Source organism: Lactuca sativa, chromosome 5, assembly GCF_002870075.4.
Source record: "Lactuca sativa cultivar Salinas chromosome 5, Lsat_Salinas_v11, whole genome shotgun sequence".
Classification (NCBI taxonomy): Eukaryota; Viridiplantae; Streptophyta; class Magnoliopsida; order Asterales; family Asteraceae; genus Lactuca; species Lactuca sativa.
Genome location: NC_056627.2, coordinates 115,289,399 through 115,307,056, shown reverse-complemented (window position 1 = coordinate 115,307,056; position 17,658 = coordinate 115,289,399). Strand labels below are relative to the sequence as shown.

The following is a 17,658-nucleotide window of genomic DNA, read 5'->3' as shown; positions in this document are numbered from 1 at the left end:
ACGACCCTCCACCAGTCAAGCAAGCGGTGGGTGAGAGTGGACACCCATTAAGTTGCCATTTTATAGGCAACAACCTTATACCCACCTTATAGACCGGCTTCATGAATGAGGCGTACTAGCGGTAAGACTGACTTTACTCTTATACATATATATATATATATATATATATATATATATATATATACATATATATATATATATATATATATATATATATTATTAACTTATAATATTATAAAGTATAAGGGTTGAATTTTAACTCTTTAAAATTCTAAGGGCTAACTTGGAATTAAAGTATTCATAAGTGAAGACTTTTTCAAATTCCAAAACTTGAGGGCAAGTTTTGAAACTATTCAAAACTAATTAATTCCATAACTTATGTGTTTAAAGTAGTTTTAATCCAAAAACTCTTCAAGTTCCATAACTTGAGGACAAGTTATGGAAGACTTTAAACTAATAAAAGAATTAACTTTTCTTTATTTTATAACTTATGGAATTAATTAAGGTTACACTTTTTTTTTATTATTTAATGAAGAGACTCTTGGTTCTCCATAACTTGAGGACAAATTATGGAGTCATAACACCATTTAATTAGAACTAGACTCTTCATTTTGTAACCTTTGCCAACTTTTATGAGTTTTATGAAACTTAAATGTGACTTTTCATATAACTTGAGGACAAGTTACAAAAACACATTTTAGAATCAACTCTTAGATTAATTTGGATTGAAAACAACTATTTCACTCAACTTTTCTATTAATCTAAGCAACTCATCAGAACAAGATAATTCAAATCAAACTTTTTCATGTAATTAGTCTAAACCTTAAACTAATACAGAACATGAATCTATTGACAATTATCTTTGAAATTGGATTAGCATGAACATTACCACATCAAAAACAAGTTTATAAGTCCAAAAACATCTTAGGGTAATGTTCCTAGTCCAATTCCAGCCAAAAAGGTCGAATTTATGCTGTCTGGGGGTCCAACTCGTCGAGTGCACGAACCAACTCGGTGAGTTGGATGCTTTTTGCCTTGGACTCGGCGAGTCTGCTGGGCAGACAGCATCAAAACTCGATTTTTCCAGCTTCTTTTGCAATTATAAAAAGAAAACAAGCCTAGGCTCTGATACCACTGTTGGGTTTTGAGCATTCTAACACTCCTAAGTGTACATGCAACCCTAAATACCTTGGATATATGTTTTCTCTATTATACATGCAAATAAGAACTTTCCAAGGTATTATCCTAATCTAGCATACAAAACAATAAATATAACAAGATAGAATACATACCTCTTTGATATAGAAACTCTTCATGAAGCTTGAGTGCCTAGTGCCCCAAGTGTGACACCTCAAATGGTTCACACAACACCAAATACACTTGGAATAACTTGAAAGAATTCTACACTTCATGAAAATCGGCTAGCCCTCTTTAGATGATACTAGTCGCCGATATTGTCAAGAATAAGATCTTTATATAATGTTACAATTAGGGTAAACCCTAATTGTGATGACTTTCCATTTCCTTGGATCCATGAGTTCAAATACACCATGGAGCATCCATGGACCATCCTATGGGTTTTAGCCGAACTTGATTATCCATGGAGCATTAGCCCACTATACAAGTATGGATGATTTACACAATCAACCCATATATTTAATTAGTCTTCTTTTGATCACTTAATTAATCCTAGATTAATTCTTGATCAATACTAATTAAATAATCTTATTATTCTTATTATTAATATACTAGAACTTATAATATATTAATAACCATAAGTGTCTTATTTCTCTCATTATAGTCTATCCAAGTGCATGATGCCATACAACCCAAATGGACCATGCTGGGTCGGGTCAAGTCTTACCAATTATAGTTATGGACTTAGACATTAATCCAACAGATGGGGCCCTCTACAATTTTCAAATACAACCCGAATAGCATGGATTGTTTGATCCATTCTTGTCATTCTTATATCAAGACTATCAAGCTTAGCTATCACCGCCGCCATGCTATTATTTGTCGAGTTCACTACCCCCCGACTTACTTCATTTCTTGGATTGTGGTATTCTCCAAAGAGATTAGAGAATTCTTCAATTAACTTCTTGATTACCGGGGGAGCCTTCTTCGTTAGCGGGCCTTGAGAATCGAGTAATTGCCTTGTGGTGACATTGACTCCATCATAGAAAATGGAGACCTCATGTTGGCTATTAAGGTCATGGTGTGGGCAATTTCTAAGAAAGCTCTTATACCTTTCCCAAGCTTCATAAAGAGATTCTCCGGGTTGTTGCTCGAAGTTGGCAATGGCTTTCTTTAGCTTGGCTATTTTGGAGGGCGGGCAAAAGTGGTCTATGAACTCTTCTTTCATCTTGGCCCATGTGGTGACTGATCCAGGTGGAAGTGACTTTAGCCAATCCTTTGCAGCACCTTTAAACGTGACTAGAAGCATGCGAAGAAGTTGGGTCTCGCATGAAACATTCGGTACATTGAAGTAGTCTGCCACATCATTCACTTCGTCTAAGTGCTTATAGGCGTCCTCGTGATCCTTTCCATAAAAAGGAATTTCCTTGAGTTGAGCGAGAATATGGCCTTTTAGTTCGAAACTAGCGGTTTCGGGAATTGCGGGCTGCACAAGTCCCGGGCCGGTGTCATCGCGCATCATCTTCTTCCATTCCCCCATGGGGACTTTGTCGATATTAGCCATAGTGATAGCTAGATCGTCTTCAAACTCGGAGTCATGCTCGTATGTGGGCTCTTCTTCTTCCTCGGTTGCGTACTCGATATCTTCTTGAATTGGGTCTCCAATTGTCAAAGAGGAACTGGATGCTCCTGATTTGCTGCTCCTCTTTTTGCTGAAAACGGACTTTAGGTTTTTGAGTGGTGAGTTCTTTGAAGAAGCGGATTCTCCAACGGTTTTGCCTTTGCTCCTCCTTAGTGCGGATTCCGGGTCTTCAAGAGGAGGGACCAGAGGTATATCAGATCCTCGGGTCATGAAACAATTGTAAACAAAACAAAAAACGCGTAAAAAGAACAAAAATAAAATAAAAAATGAAAACTGTAACAGCGATGTAATCGCCGAGTCGGCACGAGTGCACTCAGCGAGTTCAAGGCAAAAAAACAGAAAAAAAAATTCTAGTTACTTTAAAAACGGAATTTTATTAAAACTAATCCTACGTACTGGATTACCTTTTAAATAACTTTGTGTAAGATAAATCCCACACAAAGGATCGATTAAATTAGAATATAATGTTAAGTTTAGAACCGTTCCCCGGCAACGGTGCCAAAAACTTGATGTGTGCAGACTCACTTAGTTTTAAACCTACTTTTAATTATAAAATAACAAACAAAGGCAGTGAACCTATCAATTGTGGTATAGTTGAATAAGTAGGGTATCGAATACAGGGAACGGCAAATTAAAACTAAAAACTAATTCTATCTAAATTAATTAATAAGTAGGGGTTTTCTCTAGTTTTACAATACTAGAAACTTGCTAACTATTACTAATTTAAAAACTAGAAAACAAAGAACTAACTAGATTCAATAATGGGAAGGAACTTCTATTTAGTTCAACTCAATTGATCCTATGGTTGATTTCAAGGTAATGGTGCAATAGATTAATTCTTTTGTCGGTTACCGATTCAAGTGATTAGATTCGCATTCACTACACTAATCCTTAGCAATAAACTAACTTAAATAGTGGCCAGTTGTCTAATTTAATTAGATTTACTAGATTAATTATTTGGGTTAAATTTGACTTGCAATAGTTAACTAATTTGGTCTTTTAATTAACTTCTTGTTGATGGTCATCACACAAGCTTGCACATGAATTTACTCAATTTTTTTATTAACTCTAGTTTCATGTTCATTAATCCTAGACATATGACAAAGTGATCACATAGCATATGAGATTGATAATCAATAGATGTTCATGCTACTCAATTATCTTCCTATTAACAGAAAATTAATTATTATTCGCACACAAGGTTCTTTAGCAAGCTAAAATAACAAAAATCACCAACTTAGAATTAATCCTACCAACAATCAAACCATATTATCAATTTTGTATCCCCAAACAGAAGTCTAAAGGTTTTAGCTCATAATTGAAGTAAATAACAACAAACAAACAGAGTCTAATTGTTTAACCATAATGACAAAACAAAAGATTAAGTGGAATGATGAAATTTGCCTCAGTTATCCTTCGGGATTGAATTCTAGCTTATGACTTCGTCTTCTAGGGTTTTTCTGACTTCTTAATCGCAGCTAAATCCTTTTGAATCGTTCCAGAATTCCTCTCTATCGTTCTAAGGAGTTATCTTTATATATACGAATCAACTCGCCGAGTCAGGTGGCGACTCGTCGAGTCCATCTCTCAGTCCCCGTATTGTGATAAGCCTCTGGGTTTCTGAGTCTTTATCTTCTCGAATCTTCGCTTGGACTCGCCGAATAGTCGACCCTACTCGCCGAGTAGGTGCTATTTTTAGTGTTTTTCTTCTTTGTTCCATTCTCGATCTCTCAACCGCTTCTCCTGCTTCCTTCTGCTTCCGAGCTTCGTTTTTAGACTGAAAATATAATTCAAACACTTTTAAGTACCTTTTGTCTATAAAATGCAATAATTTAGCTAAAAATGAATAAAAATCTATACTTAATATGAACTAATTATGCACATATCAAAATACCCCACACTTGACTTTTGCTTGCCCCATGCAAAACTGAATTTTAAAACATTAGAATCACATATGACAACTCCAATCTAACCCAGCCATTATGCCAAGACCGCAACGCATACATTTGTGTATAAATTTGTCCTAAGTACCCCCATACTCCAAATACTCACAATCCTCATAAACATTCGCCCACTCACCCCGAACTATGCTCATTTTATGCAACCCTCCGAATCCATCCGCAAAAAACCTTTTACCCTCAAGGTATTTTTAGATGAGCAACCCAAGCATACATAATCTAGAATTACAACTTTTCGATACCACTATGGAGCTCTTTCGAATTCTTCACTTTCTTGATAATTTGATCTTTGATCTCTTTGAATTCACCACCTTTATTGATTTTTGGTATCTTCAACTCTTTGAATTTCTTGTAATTTTGATCTTTTGATCTTCACTTTCTTTGCTCCAAAATTCTTCAAACTTTTCTTGCAATTCTCACTTTTTTTTTACATGTACCTCACTTTTTTTCACTCAATAAACCTACATGCTTAAGCAGGGACGCTCAACCTCAACCTTTATTGGCTAACGATAATAATTTTCCTGGATACATTTCAGGTTTAGGCTGCTAAACATATTGCATCCCTCAGGCTGAGCAGGGTCGTGTTTCTTTCCCATAATTTCACTAGAATAAGGAAGCCACAAATGCACTAGAACGTATATAGGCTCAACTAAACATTTGGGTTTTCATGCAATCATCAACACAATGCAAAAATGGAATCCTAAAATTTTTACATGTACCTCACTTTTTTTTCACTCAATAAACCTACATGCTTAAGCGGGGGCGCTCAACCTCAACCTTTATTGGCTAACGATAATAATTTTCCTGGATACATTTCAGGTTTAGGCTGCTAAACATATTGCATCCCTCAGGCTGAGCAGGGTCGTGTTTTTGTCCCATGATTTCACTAGAATAAAGAAGCCACAAATGCACTAGAACGTATATAGGCTCAACTAAACATTTGGGTTTTCATGCAATCATCAACACAATTCTAACATGGAATCCTAAATTGCTTTTACCAAAATTTTCTAAATTAAGTCCTAAGTAATATTTTTGGTATGCAACATTTTTTTTTTAAATATTAGCCTAAATTAAGATTCTAAATTTTATAATATGTGACCAACTCCCTACCCCACACTTATTTTATGCAATGCCCTCATTGCATATTATGCAAAAATAAAAGTGCAAATATAGAGGGAATTGGAACAAACTCCCATGGGGTAGCAGTCGATAGGTTGATACTCTTCTTTCCAGCACCAACTTCAATTGACTTCAGCCATGGGAACAGCTCATCCATGACTTGGGCATCAAAATCTCGTGTGGCAGCTCCAAATATGCAGGGAAAACAGTGTAAGATCTTCAAGAATCGATATGGAAGAATAAGTGGTCAAGTGGTACACTCAGCAGCATCAAATCAGCAGTCCTCTTGGTATAAAAATGAATGACTCATCGAGTCATATATACGACTCGTCAAGTATAAGCGCGGACATCTTCGAATACGTGAGAATACAAGGCGACTCGTGTGCCATGAACCACCGGATAACCTCCGCAGCGAAGAATAATTGAATAAAGTGCGAAAGTAGGTTACGTTAAGCGTTATAACCCAGATCCCGAAAAGTATGGACTTGACACTTGTTTAGGTGTTAGTCGATGGGTTATACAAGAGCACGCGCTTTCGCAACTAAAATAAATTGACGCCTTAGAGATAAGAGCATGCCTTAGAGATTCATTGGACTACTAGGTGTTCCAAGAATACTATCTCGTGCAGAGATAGTAGAACCACCTCCCGAGGTAGTCCAACACTTCAGAAAATTCTCTAAGGATTGTGTTAGCCCTGAGCAGGGATTGTTATTCATGAAATAGCAAAGCGAGTAAGAGCATGATTCTTTCCCGTTAGGAATGATATTGTGAAAGCATCAACTAGACGATGATGAAAAATTTAAAAACTTTCTAAACAATCGTCTGGTAAAACCCTATCTCACCGACTACGAGGCTTTTCGTTAGAAACATCTCAAACCAAAAGTGCAGGTTCATTTCGCACTAGGTTGAGATAGACCCCTGTTGCAAACAGATACCCGTAGACATCCAATTCATCCGATGATCCAGAAAGCCTCCGAAAGTCAATCGACAAGAAACACAGATACAAGGACAACCCGAGCTTTCTAAGAATCAACCTGAAGGACTACTCTCCCAGTAAGAGAGAACGTTTGGAACTTCAGAATGGTGATCACGCCAGTGATTGATGTGTGCAAACTCACTTAGTTTTAAACCTACTTTTAATTATAAAATAACAAACAAAGGCAGTGAACCTATCAATTGTGGTATAGTTGAATAAGTAGGGTATCGAACACAGGGAACGGAAAATTATAACTAAAAACTAATTCTATCTAAATTAATTAATAAGTAGGGGGTTCTCTCTAGTTTTACAAGACTAGAAGCTTGCTAACTATTACTAATTCGAAAACTAGAAAACATAGAACTAACTAGATTTAATAATGGGAAGGAACTTCTGTTTAGTTCAACTCAATTGATCCTATGGTTGATTTCAAGGTAATGGTGCAATGGATTAATTCTTTTGTCGGTTACCGATTCAAGTGATTAGATTCGCATTCACTACACTAATCCTTAGCAAATAAACTAACTTAAACAGTGGCTAGTTGTCTAATTTAATTAGATTTACTAGATTAATTATTCGGGTTAAATTAGACTTGCAATAGTTAACTAATTTGGTTTTTTAATTAACTTCTTGTTGATGGTCATCACACAAGCTTGCACATGAATTTACTCAATTTTCTTATTAACTCTAGTTTCATGTTCATTAATCCTAGACATATGACAAAGTGATCACATAGCAGGTTGATAATCAATAGATGTTCATGCTACTCAATTATCTTCCTATTAACAGAAAATTAATTATTATTCGCACACAAGGTTCTTTAGCAAGCTAAAATAACAAAAATCACCAACTTAGAATTAATCCTACCAACAATCAAACCATATTATCAATTTTGTATCCCCAAACAGAAGTCTAAAGGTTTTAGCTCATAATTGAAGTAAATAACAACAAACAAACCGAGTCTAATTGTTTAACCATAATGACAAAACAAAAGATTAAGTGGAATGATGAAATTTGCCTCAATTATCCTTCGGGATTGAATTCTAGCTTATGACTTCGTCTTCTAGGATTTTTCTGACTTCTTAATCGTAGCTAAATCCTTCTGAATCGTTCCAGAATTCCTCTCTATCGTTCTAAGGAGTTATCTTTATATATACGAATCAACTCGCCGAGTCAGGTGGCGACTCGTCGAGTCCATCTCTCAGTCCCCGTATTGTGATAAGCCTTTGGGTTTCTGAGTCTTTATCTTCTCGAATCTTCGCTTGGACTCGCCGAATAGTCGACCCTACTCGCCGAGTAGGTGCTATTTTTAGTGTTTTTCTTCTTTGTTCCATTCTCGATCTCTCAACCGCTTCTCCTGCTTCCTTCTGCTTCCGAGCTTCATTTTTGGACTGAAAATATAATTCAAACACTTTTAAGTACCTTTTGTCTATAAAATGCAATAATTTAGCTAATAAATGAATAAAAATCTATACTTAATATGAACTAATTATGCACATATCAAAATACCCCACACTTGACTTTTGCTTGCCCCAAGCAAAACTGAATTTTAAAACATTAGAATCACATATGACAACTCCAATCTAACCCAGCCATTATGCCAAGACCGCAAAGCATACATTTGTGTATAAATTTGTCCTAAGAACCCCCCATACTCCAAATACTCACAATCCTCATAAACATTCGTCCACTCACCCCGAACTATGCTCATTTTGTGCAACCCTCCGAATCCATCCGCAGAAAACCTCTTACCCTCAAGGTATTTTTAGATGAGCAACCCAAGCATACCTAATCTAGAATTACAACTTTTTGATACCACTATGGAGCTCTTTCGAATTCTTCACTTTCTTGATAATTTGATCTTTGATCTCTTTGAGTTCACCACCTTTATTGATTTTTGGTATCTTCAACTCTTTGAATTTCTTGGAATTTTGATCTTTTGATCTTCACTTTATTTGCTCCAAAATTCTTCAAACTTTTCTGGCAATTCTCTCTTTTTTTACATGTACCTCACTTTTTTTCACTCAATAAACCTACATGCTTAAGCAGGGACGCTCAACCTCAACCTTTATTGGCTAACGATAATAATTTTCCTGGATACATTTCAGGTTTAGGCTGCTAAACATATTGCATCCCTCAGGCTAAGCAGGGTCGTGTTTTTGTCCCATAATTTCACTGGAATAAGGAAGCCACAAATGCACTAGAACGTATATAGGCTCAACTAAACATTTTGGTTTTCATGCAATCATCAACACAATGCAAACATGGAATCCTAAAATTTTTACCTGTACCTCACTTTTTTTTCACTCAATAAACCTACATGCTTAAGCGGGGGCGCTCAACCTCAACCTTTATTGGCTAACGATAATAATTTTCCTAGATACATTTCAGGCTTAGGCTACTAAACATATTGCATCCCTCAGGCTGAGCAGGGTCGTGTTTTTGTCCCATGATTTCACTGGAATAAGGAAGCCACAAATGCACTAGAACGTATATAGGCTCCACTAAACATTTGGGTTTTCATGCAATCATCAACACAATTCTAACATGGAATCCTAAATTTGTTACATGTACCTCACTTTTTTTCACTCAATAAACCTACATGCTTAAGTAGGGGTGCTCAACCTCAACCTTTATTGGCTAACGATAATAATCTTTCTGGATACATTTCAGGTTTAGGCTGCTAAACATATTGCATCCCTCAGGCTGAGCAGGGTCGTGTTTTTGTCCCATGATTTCACTAGAATAAGGAAGCCACAAATGCACTGGAACGTATATAGGCTCAACTAAACATTTGAGTTTTCATGCAATCATCAACACAATTCTAATATGGAATCCTAAATTGCTTTTACCAAAATTTTCTAAATTAAGTCCTAAGTAATACTTTTGGTATGCAACAATTTTTTTAAAATGTTAGCCTAAATTAAGATTCTAAATTTTCTAATGTGTGACCAACCCCCTACCCCACACTTATTTTATGCAATGCCCTCATTGCATATTATGCAAAAATAAAAATGCAAATATAGAGGGAATTGGAACAAACTCCCCTGGGGTAGCAGTCGATAGGTTGATACTCTTCTTTCTAGCACCAACTTCAATTGACTTCAGCCATGGGAACAACTTATCCATGACTTGGGCATCAAAATCTCGTGTGGCAACTCCAAATATGCACGGAAAACAGTGTAAGATCTTTAAGAATCGATATGGAAGAATAAGTGGTCAAGTGGTACACTCAGCAGCATCAAATTAGCAGTCCTCTCGGTATAAAAATGAATGACTCGTCGAGTCATATATACGACTCGTCGAGTATAAGCGCGGACATCTTCGAATACGTGAGAATACAAGGCGACTCGTCGAGTCAGTTTAGTGCACTCGACGAGTAGACCGCTGGACGAAAAAAATGATATTTTGCATTTGTTCCAGCCTCTAATAAATCTTCAAAATTTCTCCTCACTTCTGGACTCACTCGCTCATGTCCCTAGGGACCGGACTCGACACTTTAACTCTAACACTTCCCTTTCTTGACTCTTTCTTTCACTCTTTATAACCCTCTTGACTCTCTAACTCTAACCCTTCTATGCAAGCACTCCTAATCCAATTCTAAAAATCATCAAGGCAATCAATCATCAAGTAAAACAGTAAAAGTCTTAACAAATTCCAAAACACACCAAATAAGAACAAAAACCAAAAAAAAAATAAAAATTGTTCAATAAAAACACAAAGAACTAGTCATCATCTTCGTCGTCATGATCATGCCCTGCTCCACTACCACCAAAGCCACTCCTTCTTGCATTGATCACTTCATCCCACGACGGAATATACGGGAAGTTACCACCGTCGATATGCGGAATGTTGAAGTGGTCAAAAAGTCTAATGTGTGATTGATTGCTAAAGTTGATTCCCCGCGCCATTTGATCTTGTAACCACCTCATCTCAACATTGTACCAATCCATTGGTACTTCATCATTGTCTACCGGAATCACCAGCGGTTCCTCCTCTACATCACGCTCTCGCCTCGATCGGACCCTCCTTCCCGGTGCCTCGGGACCAACAACAGGATCATCATGCGGGATAGCATAATGACCACCACCATAGTCCTCAATGATCCTAGCCCTCTTAAAAAGAATGGGATTGAATGGAGGGGTAGGAATCATAGTCATCAAATTCCACGCGTCACGGGTCATCAACCCAAACGAATTGGCGAGCCGTGTGACAAACATACCACCATTAATCTTCGATGTCTTGCGGTCTTTGACCGAACCCTCCGCCAAGTATGAAGCCAAACACCAAGGAATATTGCAAAAAGTGTCGGGTGTGACGATGCTCCATAAGTAAAAGACATCAAGGTTAGAAACCTTGTCATCATCCTTCCTTTTGTTAATAGTGGTGGAAAAAAGGCGATGAATAAGGCGGTGTGTAGGCGACCGAATGCTTCCCTCATGGGCTGATTTCGGAATGTACACTTTTTTGGCAATCGTATTCTACCAACCCGTGCTCGTCACTCCATCGGGGAACACCTTGTGAGAGTGTTCCATAAATGCATGGAAAATAGCGGTCGAGACCAGTGACCGGTCATAAATACCCATCCGACAAGCGAGATCAACCACGGAGCACTGATGAAACTCATCCCCAAGACAGAAACTGACACTCGTCGGGTGGTAGCATTCATCTCCCCCACAAAAAGATACCATGGAGAAAAATTCCAGGCAAAGCTCCCGGTACACTGCTCTTGAATACGGAAAACCCGGCTCCACCCATCACAAGCCATCGTCTCTCCCTCGTAAGTAAACTCCTTTAAAAGATAAGGAGCCAACTCCTCTTCATAATGCACACTGTGCAACCAACCCCAATCAATTCTGTTGGGCACGTAAATTTCTTTCTTCCTTACTTCAGCTAATTTCTTCTTCCACCTCGTCATGGTAGAAGCGGATTCGATTTGAGGGAAATTTAACCAAGGAAAATCTCCTTGGCGTCCACTAGAACCTTGCCCCCTGTGAAACATTATCCCTGCAAAACAAAGAGCATAAAACCCAAAAAACACAGAAAATCATTAAAATAAGTCACAACTGTGTCCCTGACTCGACTCGTCGAGTCTATGAACGACTTGGCGAGTCGCAAGAACTGCGCGAGTCAGTTGGCGAGTCGGTCTAAATTGAACCATGAAATCTCAAAATTACTTCAAGGGTTTTGTCCAGGGACATGTTTATAAGGTATTAGGGTAAGAATAATCATGCAAAACAACATAATTCATAAAAAATCGAAACCCTAGAAATTAACTATTCTTCAAAATCGGGTTTTCTATGAAATTACTACCCTAGATCATCTTAAAATCATGCTTTTAACAGAAAATAGGAAGAAATTAGTTTCCTTTCGTGATAGAAATTGAAAAACTTGAAGAACAATTCAAGAAGATGATGAATGCTTGAGAGAACAATTGGAGGGAGGCGCACGACGTGTGAGTTGTGAAAAAAAACCGATTTCTTTAGGGTTAAAACCCTAGTTACCGGTTGTAAAAGTAATTTCAATTTTTTTTTTCTGTAAATAAAACCGACTCGTCGAGTCAGGGTAAGACTCGGCGAGTCTGGTCGTGATGTTATTCTTTTCTGAAATCTAAATGGACTCGTCGAGTCATGGTCGGACTCGGCGAGTCTCTTGCAAACAATTCAAAAATTATAAAATTTTGTCATTTATTTAGAAAAGAAAATTTATTCCACCCCACACTTAGTTTATACGCACTGTCAAGCAGCCATGTCCAACGAATTGGAAGATTAAAATTCTAAGAACGAAAAAAAATTCAAACAAAACTAAAAAGGTAAAAGAAAGCAACCTCTAAATAACGGGTTGCCTCCCCCCCAAGCGCTTCTTTTTAAGGAGTCGTTAGCTGAACTCCTTCCCATCTACATCTCGTCATCTTCCAGCATCGGGAATGCACGCCTAATCTTTTGTGGTTTGTACTTCATTTTGTAAGCGTGGATCTTCTTTTTGTAAGCCCGTTTTAATTCCTCTCTCTTCTTTTTTACAGCATCATCCTCAGCTGCTTGGGCTTCTCTTCTCCTCTTTTTCTTCTTTACCCCATTCTTTTTCACCTTCTCTTGCACCTCCTTGTTATCAAACTTAATTACTTCATATTTTGTGAAAGTTCGTGCTTTAGGTTTGGTAATGAACGGTTGATCAACCTCCACTCTCCTATCCATTGCCTTTTCCTCTTTTTCTATACTTACCCCATCTTCAAGCGGAATTGCATCACGACATGCTATATGGACGTGTTGAACTTCCATATCTATTTCTCCTTCTTCTGTTTGTTCTTCTAGAGAATGAGGAAAAATATCCAAGTCCAGCATATGCAGAGAACTAGCAACAAATAAATCTAAGTCGTCCAAGTTGTTGGCAATTTCGACTGGACTCGTCGAGTCCAGTAAAGTGACTCGGCGAGTCGGATCGTATTTCATCATTTCCTGGGTGTTTTCCGAGTCGGCTCTTTCCAGTAGCTTTTCTATCTCCTCAAAGTCCTTGTTAGCATCTCCATCCTCTCCAGAAGGTAGTAAAAACTTGCTTGGATCTTCTTCTTGCAAAAGTGCAAGTTCTTTTTGTAGTATCTCGTCATCCAAATGGATAAGTGAGATCTCTTCTTTTCTTTCCTCTTCTTGCTTGGCTTCTGGTACAACTCTAAATATTGCCGACTCATCTCATACCCTCAACGTTAGTGTAGACTCACATACATCAATTAAAGCACATGCGATGTTTAAAAATGACCTCCCCAAAATAATCGGAATTTCGGGATCTTCTTCCATGTCAACCACCACAAAGTCTATTGGAAATATGAACTTGTCGAATTTAATGAGAAGATCCTCACAAACGCCTCGTGGATGAATTGTTGTCTTGTCTGCCAAATGGATCTTCATGTTTACCGGTCTTGGCTCTGGTAAATTCAGCTTCTTAAAGAAAGAGAAAGGCATCAATTTGATGCTGGCACCCGAGTCGGTCAACGCTTGAGTGACAATTGCATTTCCAAACTGGCATGGAATTATGATACTCCCCGGGTCGCCCTTCTTTTCGGGTAGCTCACTCAATATTATTTCCGCGGCTTCAGCCAAGTCTTTCCTAGCAGCAAAGAGACCTTTTAGTAAGTTAAAGTACATGGGTGTTTTGAGCATCGTTTCTACAAATGGCACATTGACTTGTAAGGCTTTAACATGCTTCATAAAGGTTCTATAAGCTTCAACTTTTTCCACGGGCATGGCTTTGATTGGGAATGGCAAAGGAGGATTATATGGCTTTAAGGGAATGACAATTTTTTCATTTACGCATGGACTTGTCGAGTCCATTTGAGGGACTCGGCGAGTCTGGTCGGGCTTAGCTGGAGCCGACTCTTCTACCTTTTCTGTCTTCCCCTTGGAGATCCTCTGTGCATGTGTGAAAAATTCTTCATTACTGGAGGTCACTGCACTCACATTCTCCATTCTCGGATTGGTTTCGGTATTACTTGGAAGTTGACTCGGTCTTCTTTCGTTCACTTGGTGTGCAAGCTGTCCCAGCTATTTCTCAATGTTGAGAATGGATGCCTGCTGATTCCTTAGCATATTTCTGGTCTCGTGTATTGCAGCATCGTGATCATTGTGTCTCTTTTCGGATGCGGCTATGAATCTAGTGAATAGTTGTTCTAAATTGGCTTTCTTTTCCATCGCCGCTTCTTCCTTTTAATAATATCCGCTCTCCTTCTGCTTGTATTTCTCCTCCTTAGCCTTCTTATATTCTTCGTATGGGAGCCATTCCTTCTTCGGTTTCCGCCAATTTTTGTCGTATCGATCGCCACTTGAATAGAATACTTGAGCCTTCTTGTTTCCATTCTCATCCAAATCACAATCCTTTGTGAGATGGGGCCCTCTACAATTTTCACATCCAACCCGAATAGCATGGATTGTTTGATCCATTTTTGTCATTCTTCTATCGAGACTATCAAGCTTAGCTATCACCGCCGCCATGCTATCATTTGCCGAGTTCACTACCCCCCGACTTACTTCATTTATTGGATTGTGCTATTCTCTAGAGTGCTTAGAGAATTCTTCAATTAACTCCTTGATTACCGGGGGCGCCTTCCTTGTTAGCGGGCCTTGAGAATCAAGCAATTGCCTTGTGGTGACATTGACTCCATCATAGAAAATGGAGACCTCTTGTTGGCTATTAAGGTCATGGTGTGGGCAATTTCTAAGCAAGCTCTTATACCTTTCCCAAGCTTCATAAAGAGATTCTTCGGGTTGTTGCTCGAAGTTGGCAATGGCTTTCTTTAGCTTGGCTATTTTGGAGGGCGGGCAAAAGTGGTCTATGAACTCTTCTTTCATCTTGGCCCATGTGGTGACCGAACCGGGAGGAAGTGAATTTAGCGAATCCTTTGCAGCAACTTTAAACGTGACTGGAAGCATGCGAAGAAGCAGGGTCTCGCGACATCATTCACTTCGTCCAAGTGCTTATAGGCGTCCTCGTGATCCTTTCCATAAAAATGAATTTCCTTGAGTTGAGCGAGAATATGGCCTTTTAGTTCGAAAGTAGCGGTTGCGGGAATTGCGGGCTGCACAAGTCCCAGGCCGGTGTCATCGTGCATCCTCTTCTTCCATTCCCCCATGGGGACTTCGTCGATATTCGCCATAGTGATAGCTAGATCGTCTTCAAACTCGGAGTCGTGCTCGTATGTGGGCTCTTTTTCTTCCTCGGTCTCGTACTCGATATCTTCTTGAATTGGGTCTCCGATTGTCAAAGAGGCACTGGATGCTCCTGATTTGGTGCTCCTCTTTTTGCTAAAAACGGACTTTAGGTTTTTGAGTGGTGAGTTCTTTTAAGAAGCGGATTCTCCAACAGTTTTGCCTTTGCTCCTCCTTCGTGCGGATTCCGGGTCTTCAAGAGGAGGGACCAGAGGTATATCAGATCCTCGGGTCATGAAACAACTGTAAACAAAACAAAAAACGTGTAAAAAGAACAAAAATAAAATAAAAAATTAAAACTATAACAGCGATGTACTCGCCGAGTCGACACGAGTGCACTCGGCGAGTTCAAGGCAAAAACAGAATTTTTTTTTCTAGTTACTCTAAAAACGGATTTTATTAAAACTAATTCTACTTACTGGATTACCTTTCAAATAACTTTGTGTAAGATAAATCCCACACAAAGGATCAATTAAATTAGAATTTAATGTTAATTTTAGAACCGTTCCCCGGCAACGGTGCCAAAAACTTGATGTGTGCAAACTCACTTAGTTTTAAACCTACTTTTAATTATAAAATAACACACAAAGGCGGTGAACCTATCAATTGTGGTATATTTGAATAAGTAGGGTATCGAACACAGGGAATGACAAATTAAAACTAAAAACTAATTCTATCTAAAGTAATTAATAAGTAGGGGGTTTTCTCTAGTTTTACAAGACTAGAAACTTGCTAACTATTACTAATTTAAAAACTAGAAAACAAAGAACTAAAATAATCAATAGATGTTCTTGCTACTCAATTATCTTCCTATTAACAGAAAATTAATTATTATTCGCACACAAGGTTCTTTAGCAAGCTAAAATAATAAAAATCACCAAATTAGAATTAATCCTACCAACAATCAAACCATATTATCAATTTTGTATCCCCAAACAGAAGTCTAAAGGTTTTAGCTCATTAATGAAGTAAATAACAGCAAACAAACAGAGTCTAATTGTTTAACCATAATGACAAAACAAACAATTTTGTGGAATGATGAAATTTGCCTCAATTCTCCTTCGGGATTGATTTCTAGCTTATGACTTCGTCTTCTAGGGTTTTTCTGACTTCTTTATCGCAGCTAAATCCTTCTGAATCGTTCCAGAATTCCTCTCCATCGTTCTGAGGAGTTATCTTTATATATATGAATCGACTCGTCGAGTTAGGTGGCGACTCGTCGAGTCCATCTCTCAGTCCCCGTATTGTGATAAGCCTCTGGGTTTCCGAGTCTTTATCTTCTCGAGTCATCGCTTGGACTTGCCGAGTAGTTGACCCTACTCGCCGAGTAGGTGCCGTTTTTAGTGTTTTTCTTCTTTGTTCCATTCTAGAACTCTCAACCGCTTCTCCTGCTTCCTTCTGCTTTCGAGCTTCATTTTTGGACTGAAAATATAATTCAAACACTTTTAAGTACTTGTTGTCTATAAAATGCAATAATTTAGCTAATAAATGAATAAAAATCTATACTTAATATGAACTAATTTTGCACATATCAGTGATGATCTCACCATAGAAGTACACTATGTTCTAAGTACTGAAAAGCTCTACCCTTCCGAGAGCCTAGGACTATCCGAGATTCCTCACAAAATTGTTCCAACCCTCGTCAGACCGCGCCTACCTTCGGAAACTCCATAAGTTTCACCCCAAATCAATCCACTTCTTGGACTTGAAAAGTGGTTGCCCGATGTCACTCTTTGTATCCCACTCATATTGATAGAAATCATTGGGAACCCTAACTTCGTAGACGAACCTGTAGGAATTGCTAACTAAACGAAGTGGAATCCGCATCCCGTAAGTGAGGGTTTGTTAGAACGCCAAGCAAAGACCAGAGCTCACTTGGGAGTGCGAGAACCAACCGACTGGGAAGTACCCTCATACCTCTACCCGATTGTTCATGATTACTTCCTTGACTAAACCCTAATTTTGAGACGAAATTCCCTTTAACGGGGGGATGATGTGACAGCCCGAAATTTATCCCGTCATTTTTTAACCACATCTTCCGTTAATAAAACCGTTTATTAATTTTCCGTTAACCTTTTGGACTAGGTTAATTAAATTGGGACTTATTATGACTTCGTAAGGGTTGAAACA

At 38.3% G+C, this 17,658-nt stretch overlaps 1 protein-coding gene and 2 non-coding genes across 3 annotated transcripts; 2 read left to right on the top strand and 1 right to left on the bottom strand.

Moving 5' to 3' along the window:
• The first annotated feature begins 2,210 nt into the window (after positions 1–2,210).
• On the top strand, positions 2,211–2,317 carry LOC111914347 (small nucleolar RNA R71). Its single transcript, XR_002857782.1, has one exon. It is a non-coding gene; the product is annotated as a small nucleolar RNA R71 (small nucleolar RNA).
• Positions 2,318–13,518: 11,201 nt separating this feature from the next.
• On the bottom strand, positions 13,519–14,070 carry LOC111914346 (uncharacterized). The gene has a single exon (XM_023910104.2). It carries the CDS (start codon positions 14,068–14,070, stop codon positions 13,519–13,521), a length of 552 nt encoding a protein of 183 aa, XP_023765872.2.
• A 946-nt stretch (positions 14,071–15,016) lies between these two features.
• Positions 15,017–15,123, top strand: LOC111914349 (small nucleolar RNA R71). Its single transcript, XR_002857783.1, has one exon. It is a non-coding gene; the product is annotated as a small nucleolar RNA R71 (small nucleolar RNA).
• Positions 15,124–17,658: the final 2,535 nt, after the last annotated feature.